Source organism: Parasteatoda tepidariorum, chromosome 3, assembly GCF_043381705.1.
Source record: "Parasteatoda tepidariorum isolate YZ-2023 chromosome 3, CAS_Ptep_4.0, whole genome shotgun sequence".
In the NCBI taxonomy this organism is placed as follows: domain Eukaryota; kingdom Metazoa; phylum Arthropoda; class Arachnida; order Araneae; family Theridiidae; genus Parasteatoda; species Parasteatoda tepidariorum.
The window spans coordinates 50481219-50498028 of record NC_092206.1 but is presented as its reverse complement, the minus strand read 5'-3'; the positions used below and the strand labels follow the sequence as shown (position 1 = coordinate 50498028).

General features: G+C 28.6%; 1 protein-coding gene across 1 annotated transcript in view; it reads right to left on the bottom strand.

Annotated features, from left to right (window-relative positions):
- The window catches only part of LOC107443251 (alkylglycerol monooxygenase), a 51234-nt gene extending 39645 nt beyond the window's left edge, over nucleotides 1–11589 (bottom strand). The window contains 1 exon segment of the mRNA XM_071178626.1: nucleotides 11395–11589. Coding sequence (XP_071034727.1) covers nucleotides 11395–11505 — 111 coding nt within the window. The 5' untranslated portion in view covers nucleotides 11506–11589.
- Nucleotides 11590–16810: the final 5221 nt, after the last annotated feature.

Here is a 16810-nt window from a genome sequence, read left to right as displayed (position 1 = left end):
TGATGTGACGAGAGAAATATGTTACAGAGAATTTGAAACCAGGATTTCCGGGTTGATATCAAGATACTATAGTCACCCAGTCCAGGGAGAGTTATTAAGCTTTATATAGGAGCTGTCGCAATGACACATTTTGCATACTAATTTCCGGTTTCAATGGTACAAAGGGTTACAGTTTGGAAAGCATGGTCCCAATAGCTTAAGAGTTTGGTAATTTTAATTCCATTTCTTACTTTATTTCGCTATAACTTAAAAGACTTTTAAGCGAATGGAATGCATGTCATGACGCGTCATTGTGGCTACCACCATATAAAACTTTCTAACTCTGTTTGGACTGGGTTGGCGTTATGTTGGTTAGAGCATACTACTACGAACACAGAGGTCCACGGTTTGAACCCTGTCGGCAGCCAATGACAGTCAATCTCACATGTTTCTTGCTCCACATCACTTTTGAGACTATGCATTTTGTTAAAAAATAAGTACATCTTGTTTCAATCTTGAATACATGGGGTTCTTAAATTCCACTATAATTTGTTTTGGAGGTATTTTGGCACATTTTTTCTCCATTTTGAGAATTTCTTTTTTATAGTGTGCGGTATTAAGTTGTGTCAGATTATTTAATTTTTTAATGCATTAATTATTTAATTATATTCAATAACACATTTATTGTTTATTTTAATGTCGTTCTCAAAAATTTACTACTTAGAAACTATTTGACCAATTTGATTTTAATCTTGTTACTCAAAATTGCATAGTCAAAAAGTAAGTAAAAATTTGCGGACCTAAAATTTCAAAGAATTTGAAATTTTATTAAGTGAAAATTTGAATTTTGCTAAGTGAAAGTTAAATAATTATTGAAGAATATTTTTTGCATCCTTTAATAAATGAGCTTTATAATTCCACGCAAAATATTTTTTGATTTGTTTAAAAATTCTCGGGACAGGGCAAAATACTTAAAAGATGAACGATATTAATATCATACATTTTATCGTGAAACAGATCTTTCAAAAAAATTTTATTGTGAAAACGTACCTTTCATAAATTATTTTATCCTGAAAATTGTTCATTCGCAAAATATTTTATTGTACAAACGAAGATTCTACAGATTATTCATCATGAAAACTGATCTTTTCTAAAAATACTTTATCGTGAGAACGGTCCTTTCATAGATTTCGTTATCGTGGAAATGGCCCTACCATAAATTAATTCATCGTGAAAATGGATCTTACGCAAAACATTTTATCCTGAAAATAAACTATTCACGAAATATGTGAAAAACGATCCCTTTGCAAAATGTTTCCATTGTGAAAGGAAAACAAAATATTTTATAGTTAAAACGGAGGTTTCACAGATTATTTATCGCAAATATGAATCCTTTCTCAAAATAAATTAACGTGAAAACGGTCCTTTTCTAAATTCTTTATAGTGGAAATGGCTCATTGGCAAACTAATCTATTGCAAAAACGGATCTTTCACAAAATATTTTGCCTTGAAAATGAATCATTCACAAAATATATCAAAATAGATCCCTTTACAATATTTTTCCTTTGTAAAACGGAGCCGTTAATGACATAAATCAAGCATAGCATGTACTTTCATTTAAAAATAGCGTTTATTTTAGTACACGGAGAAATTTTTTTTTTACAAAAACCGTAGTGTATATTAATGACATTTCTGGTAAAAAAAAGGTATAATTCTGATAATATAACCGAAATATATGGTATTTATGAACCATTCGTCTAGTAATTTTTCTGTTCACATAGTAACGGTTTACCGGAAATCTGGTCTTCAAAATTATAGTTCTTATAATCAAATATTAAGTAAAATACACAAAATTGAAAAGTCAATTCAATCGATTAAATGATTTTTGTGCCATGTTCTAAGAAATCATGATAAAACTACCAAATTTTGCTCTATTTACTAAACTTTGTCACATATTCTGACACTAAAGATCATTACCAATGAGCTCCTGTAAAAGTTACTGAGATTTTTGGTAGTCCCATTGAGCCAGAAACGTGGTAAATTTAACCATATTCTTAAAGCGTCTATGCGTTTTTTCTTAATGTGGGATCACAGTTGTTACACGATGATACGATAACACACTTTGTGACAACGCGTATAAAGTATGATACGACCCTACATGTTAAATGTTGAAAAATCGAAAAGTTTATTATCTCCTTATATTTTAACTAAAGATTTTTACTTTAGAACGATTGAAACTGCTACGATGATCGATATTACATGCAGTGATGATACGGCCAAGCAATGTAAATATTTAACTAACGAATGTGCCAAAAAGGGTTGAATATCATTTATGACTATTTAATTAATTTATTTATAGTTGTTTTTGAATTTGAGTTTTTATTTCGACATGCACTTAAAATGAATGAGTAAATTCCCCTCCTCAAAAAAGATTAAAAATTTTTGAACTCATCTTCAGTAGCATGAATACACCTCTAAACTAAACTCAGCGGCGCGACAGCCCATAGTGGGCCAAGGTCTACTGTGCCCATCTCAGTTTTCTTGACCTTGGGCTCTGGGGTGCAGGAGCAGATGTTCCGGTCAGGTGGTCAGCCGAACGCGGAACTCCCAGTGTTTAGTTCCCAGGCATGCTTGGTACTCATTTATCGACCCACTGAAGGGATGAAAGGCTGAGTCAACGTTGCCCGGCCCGATGACCACACGTCTGTTTGAGTTAAATATTTGCTTTGAGTTAAATCGAACTTGAGTTGTAGTCGAACTTCATCTGCATTAATTAATCAAATCTTCGTGCCAATTAGATTCCCTTTTTAGACAGAAAAATCCTATTGTTACATTAAAAAAAATTATAACAATGATGTTACAATTTAAAAAATTAATAATAATATATGGTGCAAATTAAGTAAATTTATTTAACCAAATAAGCATGCATGAGAGAGGATGTGTTAAAGCATCTTAAAAAATTCATTGACTGTAGACTCAGAAAAGGGTTAGCCCAGAGCCGTTTTTAAGGATGGTCCCAGGGCCCCGAGTTCTGACGGGCCAGCGTCTGAAATCTCATTTCATTAATTGCCTTTTTTTTAAAATTCTAACTCGTTTATTATTTATAAAGGAGGGCCCCCAGATCCTACATTTTTTCTTTTTCTAAAGTTTTATTTACAAATATAAAATAATTGTCACTCTTCACTTTTCTAACCACACAAAAACACCCTTTCGTATGATTTCTGGTCATAAAATTGCTTGGAACCAAAACTTTCCAGGACTGTAAATAGGGGTCTTGTTATTATTTTTTTGGGTCACTCTGTCTTGAAATTTCCGTTGTATCATATAACATTATCATTAAATTGGGCCTCGTTCAATTCTAATTTTTCTTTCTTACAAAATTTAGTTATTTTTTACTTTTTTTATTTATATAAGTAGTGATATTTTTTATTTTTGCACGAAAATTTAACAAATGTACTTAAAACAATTAAAAATAATGCAAAAATGATGAGGAAATATTTTTAATAATAACATCAATTGAATAATATCAACTTACAAAATATTTTTTTTATTTTTACAAGCAGTATTAATATAACGGCCCTCACCTACTCCAGGGTGTAGGGCCTAGAAGAAGAATAAAAAAATATTTATACATTTTATAAGATTTAAAAATTTTCTTCGATTATAAACGGGGATAGGGAGGTATTAAACAGCTCGGGGGATGCGGGTGCATTCATTTTTGTCCTTGTAGCTATAAATTGCTTTTCTATTCTCTATATTGTTCTTTTAGTCAACACGCCTTTTTTTTACTAGTACATTACTGTTAATTGATTATAATTTATTTTTAGCTAATACATTAGAAAAAGAGAGAACGAGAAAATTTACTGATTGAGAATTGTATTAAAATCAGGAATATATAAAAAAACTTTTTTTCAAAAAATACACACTTTTTATGTAAATAAAATAAAATGTAAGGTATTAATTTCTAATTCCTTACTATTTCTCTAAATTCATATCATCGAAATATTTATTTAGATATACAAAAGAAAATTAAATTTTGTATACTTAAGTTTCATTGCATTATTTAATAAAATTAATTTTATCTGTAATATTAAAAATAAGTGTAGAAGTCAAAGCGTAAGAAAATACTCTTATTTCCAAGATCCGATTTTGCATTAAAATTTACCGAATTAGTGATTATTATGCCATGCTCTGAGGCGGCGGTTCCTAATTATTATTTAGGCTTCCCTCTACGGAACCCTAAATAATCAGTCTTCTATCGGCGGAACCCCGACATAACGCTTAAAGATTAAGGTAATTGTAAAAGTTATAACCTAAAAACAGACGATTTTTAAAATATTTAATTAGAGTAATGAAGATTTCTCATCGTTTTGGCAATCTTAAATAAGGTTTTATATCCGACAGTTAAATTTGCAGTCCTTGTGCTATATCTACTCTAGTTTTGAATTTAATTTTGCTGTACATACATAAGCTGAAAATGAATAAAATAAGCCGAATTATGGTTTGCTTCTAAATGAACTGAAGATACTTGTTATAAACGTTAAAAATATTAATTCGGAAAGCATTTTTCTTTAAAAAAGAATTTAGTTATTTTATTTTATTTGAAAACCATGGTATGAAATACTAATGTATTATTTTATAAATGCTTATTCTTTTCCTAATTTGTTCAACATTCAACCTATTGTTTTTAGAAATTTATTTTCATTTAAAAAATGATATTTCTATTTAATTAGTATTTTACTTCAAATAAGTTAAAAAAGGAAACCGAAAGATTATATAAGATATGATTTATAGGTTGGATCTAAATATAATCAGAGATTATAAAAAGTACTAACTAGAAGTTATAAAAGTATTCATCTCCGGTTATAAAAAGTAAAAGTATTTAAAAAAGCCATTTCTATTTAATTGATAATTTACATCAAATAAGTTAATGAAGGATACCAAAAGTACTAATTCGTGAAACTTCTTAAACTCTCCCCGGAACCCTAAAATCCCATAGAGTAGGGGAGAGTGGGGTCAATTGTAACAGGGTACGATTGTAACAGAGCAAAAATTTCGAGTTTCGGGTTCTAGATTTGATTCCTAGGTGGCGCACAAGGTGTATTTAATAAATCCACGTGTACACACCTGCTGGCAACCATTTTTATGTACTTTTGAAAGAGTTACATCACAAAAGATATTTTCACGCTACGTAAGTACTTTTTTTGGTATTAGAATATTATATTGTAACAAAGTAATTTTNCTCTATATTGTTCTTTTAGTCAACACGCCTTTTTTTTACTAGTACATTACTGTTAATTGATTATAATTTATTTTTAGCTAATACATTAGAAAAAGAGAGAACGAGAAAATTTACTGATTGAGAATTGTATTAAAATCAGGAATATATAAAAAAACTTTTTTTCCAAAAATACACACTTTTTATGTAAATAAAATAAAATGTAAGGTATTAATTTCTAATTCCTTACTATTTCTCTAAATTTATATCATCGAAATATTTATTTAGATATACAAAAGAAAATTAAATTTTGTATACTTAAGTTTCATTGCATTATTTAATAAAATTAATTTTATCTGTAATATTAATATTTAAAATAAGTGCAGAAAGTCAAAGCGTAAGAAAATACTCTCATTTCCAAGATCCGATTTTACATTAAAATTTACCGAATTAGTGATTATTATGCCATGCTCTAAGGCGGCGATTCCTAATTATTATTTAGGCTTCCCTCTACGGAATCCTAAATAATCAGTCTTCTATCGGCGGAACCCCGACATAACGCTTAAAGATTAAGGTAATTGTAAACGTTATAACCTAAAAACAGACTATTTTTAAAATATTTAATTAGAGTAATGAAGATTTTTCATCGTTTTGGCATTAACAATCTTAAATAAGGTTTTATATCCGACAGTTAAATTTGCAGTCCTTGTGCTATATCAACTCTAGTTTTGAATTTAATTTTGCTGTACATACATAAGCTAAAAATGAACAAAATAAGCCGAATTATGGTTTGCTTCTAAATGAACTGAAGATACTTGTTATAAACGTTAAAAATGTTAATTCGGAAAGCATTTTTCTTTAGAAAAGAATTTAGTTATTTTATTGTATTTGAAAACCGTGGTATGAAATTCTAATGTATAAGCAAATTGCAATGGAAAAAAACTACCCTGTTTTTTGGTGCTCCCATAAATACCGTAAATTTTATTCTATTCTAATAGTTTTGGCCATACTTTCATAAAGATACTGTAAGGTACTGGTTCCCATTTCATAAAAGGTACTGTATTGCCGCATGCAAACAGATGTGTTTTTCTCAAAATTTCAGAGGACCTTCTATTTCAACACTTCAAATTTAGAAGGAAAAAAAAAATTTTTTTTCTCGCAAAATTGAAGAAAGAATAAAACACTTGACTAAAAGTTTTACATCAAGGACATATCTGGAAATTTTCGACGAAATCAAGAATATCAAGTATCCAAATGGTGTAAATAATTAAATTTTAAAAAAAATATCCGCAAGGCAGGTGTGTATATTTGGGGTAATTTAATTATTATTTCTTAATACTGAAAAATGTTTTTCTAATTTTTTTTAAAGTATGCATGTTAAAAACTAATAATTTAACAACTATTACTACTAATTACAACTATTTACAACTACTTTCTAACCCTCGGGGCTGCTTCTCATTAATCATTGCAGATTTAGAGGAAAAACGATTTATTTCCATTTCTTTCTACAAAAATTACGATTGAATAGCCATTTACATTTTGAAGATGAGTAAATTTAGGCAAATTAATAAAATTGGTACCAATCAATAAAATTGGAATTATTACTCAATGAAGATGGACTCAAGGGATAGAGCATTCTCCTCCGAATGAGGTGCACCGAGTTTGAATCTCAGTGATAGCTGGTTGATATGAATTCTACACCCGGCGTACACCGACCACTGTGTTGAAGTAAAATATCCTCAGAGGTAGACGAATCATGGGTCAGAGTAACCGTGGAAGGCTTTCGTGGTTTTCCTCTTCATGTAACTCAAATGCGTGTTAGTCAAAAAAGTTAATGCCATCAAAACGTACTGCACGAAGGCAAAATTTCTTCCAATACTTGATCCTGGAGTTCTCTTGTCTGTTGGGTTGAGTTCAAAATTACAAGGTTATGGATTTGAGCATTAGTAGTCGTAACCTCGAAATTGGGTGGACTGTTCATTGACTGTTATTAAATAAACTAATAATTTGGCCGTGATAGCTTGGTTGGTAGGGCTATGGACTCGTGTTCACAAAAATGAGAGTTCGAATTCAGCCGGCCGAATAATAACCCATGTATAAAATGGTGACTTGTACATGTTAAATCTGCCGGTGTCACAAACGCCACCAAGTTCTCATAACAATTCAATACCTCTGGGTACTGATCCAGGAGCTCCCTTGTTTTCTGGATTGGTTTTAAAATTGCAAGGCTACGTAGTTAAACATTGGTAGTCGCAAACTCCAAATTGAGTCAGTTTTTCAATGGCGATTATAAAAAAATAAAATAAAACTAATGATCAAATTGTATTCACTTGTATTTTTTCTAACTCCTTGCATATTTTCTACACACCTTCATAATTTCATGCTTCTAAGTCTTATAGATTTTGAGCAGCAAAGCAAAATGTAACGCAAAGAAAAAAAAATGAGAAAAAAGATCGGAAAAAATCATTTGAAATCACAAATAACATATACATATATTCAAAATTTATATAAAGAAAATTCAAGCATTATTTGGGGCAGGAAAATAAGTTAGGATGATTAGGCATAAATGACATGCATTAAATAGTGAAAAACAATAACCTCAAAGATACATTTTCAAACATTGACATTTCATTTCGAATTTTTTTGTCACTTAAATAACTAATTGTAGTAGCGAACGTTCATTCTCCAGACTAAAATCAATAAAAAATGAGTTAAGAAATTATATGACTTAGGAAAGATTGAGTCATTTGTCAATTATGAGCATTCAATAACATTGTCTTACGGGAAATTGATTTTGATGATGTGATAGAAGAATTCGCTCCTGAAAAAGTGCGAAAAATATTGTTACCTTAAATTTTCGATAAAAATAATGCATATAAGCTTTTATAATTAATTAAAATAAAGTAATTTTAAAAAATTATTCGAAATTNCTTACGGGAAATTGATTTTGATGATGTGATAGAAGAATTCGCTCCTGAAAAAGTGCGAAAAATATTGTTACCTTAAATTTTCGATAAAAATAATGTATATAAGCTTTTATAATTAATTAAAATAAAGTAATCTTAAAAAAATTATTCAAAATTAATTCTTTTTCTTTAAATTTACTCATAAAGGGCCCCCAAATAATGGCAGTCCCAGGGCCCTGGTAAACATAAAAACGGCTCTGCGTTAGCCAATTAAATTTAAAGAGGGGAGAATTTAAAAATCAGTTAAAATAGATTAGTTAAGTAAGCTCCCATTAAAAAAATAAATAAAGAAAAAAGAATGGCGGGAATAGAGGGGTAACTCTCCCCACAAGAAGTGCAATGACCACGATGACCAGTTAAGAAGGGTGAACGGAAAGTTAATGTTCTTTACGAAAAGAAAAGTGAAATTTTGCCAGACAACATATTTAAAAAAAATTATATGTTTAAATCGAGACAGCAAAACCCTAAGTTAAGAAAATTACTTGAAAAATTTCACATAGAATAAATTTAAACTGTTATATAAAAAAAAAGTTTACAAAAAATAAAAGATTAGATTTAAGTAAAATAGTAAATTGTTACATTACACAAAGTGTACATGTGACACTACCCGGACAGACCGGAATTTTGTTTAAAATTTTCGTTGTCGTAGAAAATTTTATTGTAATCAAATATTAAGTAAAAATCAATATATAAGAATTTTCCAAAAGGAGAATTGTGACAATGTTTATTTATCACAAAGTTCATACTCTCCTTAATTTTTTCGTCTTTTTAATTGGGTTTTCTTTGTCACATACACATAGTTTTCTTTTTATAAATCTTACAAAATTATGGTTCAAAATTATTTCAACGTATAAGTGTGGTTTAATTACTCAATTTTCTTAATTATGCTAACTGAACCTTCATTTATATCATTCTCAGTGCATAAATTTATATTTAAAACTTTCAGATCTATCATTAGATCAAAAGTTATTGAGGTGTTCGCTTTTTTTACACACTGTACATGCATTTATTTACAATCCAATATTATATATCTGTTGCATTTTAGATAATTTATACAATATGGGTTTACATTAAATTTCATTTTCTTCCTCTTATTTTCAAAACAGCCTTTTTCTAGCAACTTACTTGATCACGTTTTATTTTGAGAAAAATGAAATTATTCATCGACTAATCCATCATGTCCCATTCTATTATAATGGAGGAAGAAGTCAACAACGATACTTTATTTTTGTTCAAACTCGACTTGTATTGTTATACTGTGTTCAATCAAGAAATAGAGAACAAACAGAAAACATGAGACAACAGTTAGTACTACACATTAATCTCTCGGAAATGGTAAAAACGTTCTAATTGGATCGTGTTTCTAAGAAAAGTAGGTTCTGGAAAACAAATTTTTAAAAATGGAGTGAAATTGTATTGTAACATGTAACATGTGGTTAATCTTACAATCTTGATTCATAGTAGATTCCAGTTCTTTCAGAAAATTGTCCTTTTCTTTTTACAATAAGCTAATTACCGAAAACTTCATAAACGTTGAATAGATAGATGCTTATTTCCATACTGAAAATGCATGGAGTAAAAAAGTTTCGAAAATAAAAATAACCATTAAGTTTCTAATTTCTCATATTTTTATCTTATATTAATGTTCTTAGGAGCATCCTCTCTTGTTTAAAAGCTCTTTAAAGTAAAATTTCTTGGGATTTAATAATTTTAGCTTTAATTTCTGATTTAAATCAAAATACCATTTTATGCATGCGTTACTATTAAAGGTTGAATGTTATTAATATGCACATTACTTGGCTATTCTGCAGATTATCTAGGATAAATTGTTAAAGTGCAAAATCAAATGTTTTCCGCAACTTACTTCGGTAATGTGCACATTAACAATTTTCGTATTGTTAAATTTCAAACTTTTTTTTTCTTATTCTATCTTATAATTTGTTCATTGATTGATTTATTGACTTGATTGTATTTATTGACTTGATTCTTCAGATATTTAAAAATAAATAAACGACATTATGTTAATTTCCTTACTTGTTATAATATTTTAAACCATTTGAATCTTTGTGGTTCAGTTTGTAAATTGAGTGATGATTGATTCTATCAACAAATCTGTTCATTGTGGCAGATCGGCTTTTTTGGAGAATGAAAAATAAAACAAATATGTATATTAATTTAAAGCGTGCTGAAACGTTGTTGTTGTTCCAGCAAAGATCTTATTTTTGATGTAAAGAGTATCTAGTATTAGGACAAGGATTAATTATTTAAACGTCTGAAAATTTACATTCTTTCATAATTTTATTAATTAATTTTAAAGCTCAAAAAGATTTCTTAAAGTTAAAGAAGAATCAGCCTTAGAAGCGATTGAATTATTTTAAAAAAGGTAAGCAGTAAAATATTATTTTTAAATAACACAAATATATCAAGTCATTAAAAACATTCTTCAAGCTCTTTTTTTGCTAAAACAAATTTACTACATCACACATTAACTACGCCAAATAAGAAATCTAATTGTTATTTTAAAATTTGAGCGAGATGCAATCAATACCATAAAAATATATCTTATTTGTTTCTAGCGGTAATTAATAATATAAAATTTTGCACTGTTACATTTCCTAAAAAAAGCTCATTCAAATTAATAAATTCATTCAATAAGCTTTTTCTTAAAGTTTAAAATGCAAACCAATAATAGAAGGTTTTAGATTTTTATTTCAGAAAAAAATTAACTTGATTTTAGCTTTTGTTGAAACTAAATTGTGATTTGGGTTTACTTACGCTACTTAATTTAACATTTGCAAAGCTTAAAAAGTCCCATTCAAAGTTTTCAGAGAGTTAGAAGAAACTTTTCTGCCACCATTTATAAAAACCATTTAAGAGCTTCCGAAGTTGTGAAAATTATACGTATTTATGAACTATAAAACTAAAATAATGAAATACATTAAAAAGAAATACAAATGCTGCGCTAAAATTAATAATTATACTAGAAAATAAAATTTGAAAACATAAATACGATACAAATATTATTTATTACCGCAAGAATTAAGTCAAAAATATTTTTCTGGTAGTAATTGTGCCTCAACCAAATTTTAAAATAACAATGTTATACAAATGTTATACAATCAAAGTACTTGAAATCAAAATCAAATCTAAATCAGTAAATCAAAGTACTGTTTAAAATCGAATTAAATCATACTATAAAAGAATAATATATTTAATTATAAAAGTACTCACATCCTTATAATAATCTCTAACATCATCAATTTTTTCGTAATTATGTTTGCGGGGGTCCATGATATAAAACAGGTAGCCCGTTCGCTTCAGGGTTTCTTCGATTATTTCCATCGTTTCGGACAATCAATCCGCTGTGCTCTAAATCTTATTCCAAATGTCTTAACGATTCTTTTAACGAAGAGCAATAGATCCGTAAGGCTCTTTTCAAGGAACCGCGGGATGAGGTGTTTCATCATTGCGCATGCGCTTGCTCCTCTTTCCCTCAAGGTAACTTTCATTTTTGAGACTTTTTTGTTTTTTTTCACCTTTCTCTTACAGTTTAAGTATGGGTCATTTATATTTTCACGTGATTTGAAGTAGTAAATTAATCGTTGGTTTGAGATAGGGCTTGCTGCAATAAGGATTTATTTTTAAGTATATTTTCAGTTTATATATATAAAAAAGGCCATCATTTGATACCAGAATGAAGTAGTTTTTATTAAGGATTAGTTGTGTTATTTAAAAGCAAAATTGTTTTTCTCTTTAATTTTTTTTGTATTCACGACAAAGTGTTTTTTTCTTTTTTCGTTTTTGAGAAAACATTAAATGCTGCAGAAAATTCCACTGTGACGACTAAGCAGTTACTTTAAATAATTTGTTTTTCAAAAAAATATTTTTTGAAAAAAAAAAAGAAGTTTTAAAATGAGTTACACTCAATAATTCTGTGATTTTCGGTTTGAAAAAATGTGTTAAAAACTAAACGATATAAAAATAAGTAAAGTAAAGTGAATAAAGAAAATAAAAGAAGTAAAAGTTACTGCAAATTTTGCTTAAAAATATCAATTTAATTTTGAACAAAATTAACTTCATTTTGTGAAATACCTAATTGTACACGATTAAGATATTTTTGTAAAAAATATTTTTTTAAATAAGGTTTTTGTTAGAAGTTATAAAATAAGCCTCATAAAAGAATTTCGTGATCATTAGTCATAAAAAAATCATATTAGAAATAAATGTAGCAAAAATTTAAAAAAAACAAGCAAATTAAATAAAAAAAAACAACAACAATCATATTTGCAAATTTAAAAAAAAATCAAAATTAATTAATTTTCACTAATTAAAATTAAAAATTTTCACTAACATGCATTATTATAATCTGCATTTTCAACATTTTCACTCTTATTATACTATTGAATGTTTATAAATTTTTCCCTGTTCTACATGTTTCAAAATTGTGGGAAAAATTATGTGTAACCACGATGTGTCGCAATTTTTTTCTAAAATGATTCTGAAATTTTATAATTAAAAATTTTTCAGACTCTAGAAAAAAATATTAAGAAGACTATATAAAAATTATAAGGAAAATTTTAATAATTAGCTGTTGAAATTTTTAATTTTCTTCTTATATTTTAATAAAAAGAGCCTCAATTTTGCAAGTATTTCCTCGTGTATAGTATTTATAAATGCAGCTTACGTAATAAGAACCTTGATTAACTATTGAATAGTAATAATTTAGAGTTCTTATCGGCACTATAACCCAGGGTAGACCAGGGTTGTCCACAAATTGTTTTCCATTGGAATCTATTAGACGCATATTGTTTCAAATTAGCAACCTTTGTCGTTCTCAGTGGAGGTTTCCCTGTTTTCACCTGATCTAAATAAGAGTTCAAGATACCTTTATTCCGTTCAATTTGTTTACTTTGACAGTTTCTTGATATTTATATCGATTGTAAATGTTATGATTTGCACAGTAAAAACTGCGGAGTAATACCTATCCAAATTTGGTCTTAAAAAACTTCCAAAAATGTGTTAATGAATACTTTACGTCAAGTTAATAACGAATTGATAATTCATGCACACTTCAAAGGGTGTAGTTAAATTTCAACATCAATAATTGAGAATGCTTATCCCAAACTCAGATGATTTTAGTGATATGTTTTCGCCAGCTAGGCGTGTGTTTAGAAACCGTCAGACGACAGCGATAGTTGTTTAGAATCCAACAGGAGAAAGTGAAAGTTTCTTGTCCAATCACACGATGCTGATAATTGCACAATAACAGAAGTCAATTGTAACAAAAGGCATGCATGTTTTTATTTGTGTAATAAAGGTAATTATGTTCTCATAAGAAGAACCCAATTCAGAAGACAAGGGAGCTCCTGGATCAAGTATTGGGACAGACTAGCTGTCTAGGATTTTTGATGAAACTAAACAGTATTTTTGTTACATGGAGAGGAAAATCAAGAAAACCTTCCATGGTTAGCCCGCAGGCAAGGGGATTTTAGCCCACGATTTGTCTACCACTGAGGATACTTTACGTCAGTACTGAGGTAGGTGTGAGCATAGCCACCGAGAGTCAAGGCCTCTCAGTAACTTTGTGACGTCATCCTTGGAAGTGCTAGGAAGCACCGCAATCAGATTTGTGTGAAGAGAAATTTATTATAAATAATTCACATCTTTTATGAGCGAGGTAAAATATTTTTGAGCTAGCTAATTTGCTGGCACGATAATATTTTTTAATTTGTAGTTTTTATGAGAATAACTTTATCTGATGTTATGAAACAATATTATATGCATCTTATGATACCGAAGGATTTTATAAGAAAAGTTTTCCTTTTACTTTTAACTCATAATTCATCGAAACTATTTTTAGTATCAAGAGAACGTGCTTCATTCAAATGTATCATTTCTTATTTTCTTATATCTAATGAAATATTGGATTTAGTCATATTTCAGAAAATAAGAAATGATAAATTTGAATGTTAGAACGATTACGGGACTAAGAAAAATACGTCACACTATTTTAAAAAAGAGAAAAAAAATTATTGGCACATTCATAAAATTGATATTTTAAAATAAACTCCAAAGAATTCCTTCAGAACTATACGAAAAACAATTAAATCCCAAGTGGAAATAATGTAAACATCAGCACAACAATTATTGATAAATAAGCGAAGCCTATAATATGAAAATGATACAAAATAATTTAATTACGCATTTTATCCTTAAGATTGTAAAACTTTAGAAGAGTATTTATTATTTAAAAAAATTTGCTTTTTTTATTTTTTAAACCCCAACACATATGAAATGTTAATTTGCATCAAAACTTAATTTTTTAAGAAAAAATTCTTACTAAAATGAAAACAAAAAGTATACTCATTTGAAATCGCAAATAAATTCTTAAGGGAGGAAGAAGCAAAAACGCAATCGATATTTGCCCAAATTGCATTAAAAAAGAGCTGAACGTATAAAACATGTTATTTACATATTATTTACATATTATATACATATTTACATATTATATTATTATATTATATTAATTATACATATTATATTACATATTTACATACATATTATATACATACATATTATTTATATATACAGTGTGCAAAAAAAAGAAAAAGAAAAACGGACTACCGTGAATGACTTTTGATCTAATGATCGGATCTGTATGTTCTAGGGCTCGATCTTAATGGCTCGAGGGGTTGATTTCAAATATGCTAATTAATATGTTTCAGACGATATTTAAAGTTACGAAATCAGACAAAAAACGCACTTTTCTGCAAAAACATACCTTTTTTTCTACGAATTCGGTTTACTGAACCTCAAATATAGGGGGTATCCCCACTTTGGGAAATATGGCCCCAATAGTTTGGTCAGAAGAGCAATCCAAAGTTTGGATCCCTTAATGTTAATTTTACTTTTTGCGTATTTCGCTATATCTCCAGAAATTTTTAAGCGAATAGAAAATACTTTACACACAATCATAAAATTTGTTTATCCAAAGAAAATTCCATGCAAAAAATAACTTTTAGTAAATATTTATTATTTGGGGGATGGCAGTTTACTAAATATTTATTATCCCCGATATTTTTGGGGGTGGTCAGAAATCCAAATCTGGTGAAAGAAAGATAAGTTTATTTAGAGAAAGTACGTTTGCGTGTCGCTTCGTACGTTTCTTACCTTGAAATTTACTCAGCACTTATAAATTAGCATATTTGAGATCAATCCCAAGAGCCATTAAGCTTGAGTTCTAGAACGCGAAAATCCGATCATTAAATCAAAAGTTATTCAGGGTGGTCCATTTTTTTGGCACACTATACATTAAAGTCTCTTTGATTTCAGGTTGAAATCGGAAGGTGTTTCTAATAAACGTCTTTCATCGCCTCTGTGTCTCATTTCGCAACCAAACAGGTTTAAGTGTTTTATTCAACTGCCTCCCTCAACTCTAATTTGTTATATTCAAGTTTTTTCTCTCAACATTACGGTTCCTGCAGTAAATCTGTGCATTCATTTGCTTGTATATCAATCATAACATTTTCTATGGTTCCCTATATGCAAAATTAAAAAGAAAAAGATTTAAAAAAAATATTGAATGCAGTTATAAAAACATACTGCAAAAATTTTAATTTTTAAGCAGCTTAATTTTATTTTTAGCTTATTGTGAAAAAAATTACCTTAGCGCTTTATCCACAGCAGAAAGAAAATCCCAAGGGATTCTAATAACATGTAATTAAGAAAGCATGCGCGCAAAAAAGCTTTGTTTTTACTGTAAAAACCACTGGCCTTTTTCCAAAAAAAAAAGAAAAAAAAAGCTGAAAACTTTATAAATAATACAGATAGAGAAATGAATTTTTTTAATGTGTTTGGAATTAGTTGAAATTTTAATGTAAGTAATAAATTATTGTTCAATACTTTTGCCTTTATTTGACACCTTAAAATTAAATTGCAAAATATAATAATCAATTTTAATGCCATAAAAAGTCCTTTACGATTTCATCATAAGATATACTAATTTTGGATTTGTATCAACCAGCCAAGTTGGGATTTGAACCGGAGTCAACTGAGGCAACTGATCGATACCCTGGATCACCGCGACTTTCGTGTGTCTAGTTGGACAAAATAGATGAAACATTGTTTTAATATGCACATTTTTTAAAAATAATTAGAGCATTTTAAAATAGTATTAATGTAGCAGCTTGCAAAATGTAATACTACGCTTAAGGAAACTATGCTATAATTAATTAAACCATTTATGGTATCGATTTCCGTAAGTGATTACTGTCTTGAAATTGGTTCGATATGTTTTTAAGCCTTTTTAATGCATTACTTTAATTTGCTGAAATTCATGTCAAAAAAAGGAAAACAATATGCAAAAAATAAAGAATATTCAGCTGTAAATGACGAAAATAGTTGAAAGATTAAAACTAGAATTTTAATTTTGATAAATTAAAAAGTATTCGAAAATAAAAGTATTGAATAAAATAATAAACAACTTCCAAAGAAAATAGGGAATGTCACAAAATAAAAAAATGAATACCTAATTTTTTTTATAAGTTGCTTCTTGAACTGTGAAGCGTGAAGATAGCGCTAAATAATAATCTCTATTTTTGATGCAAATTTCAGGCAGGTAGAGGGTCTTTATAAAAATAACGCAATA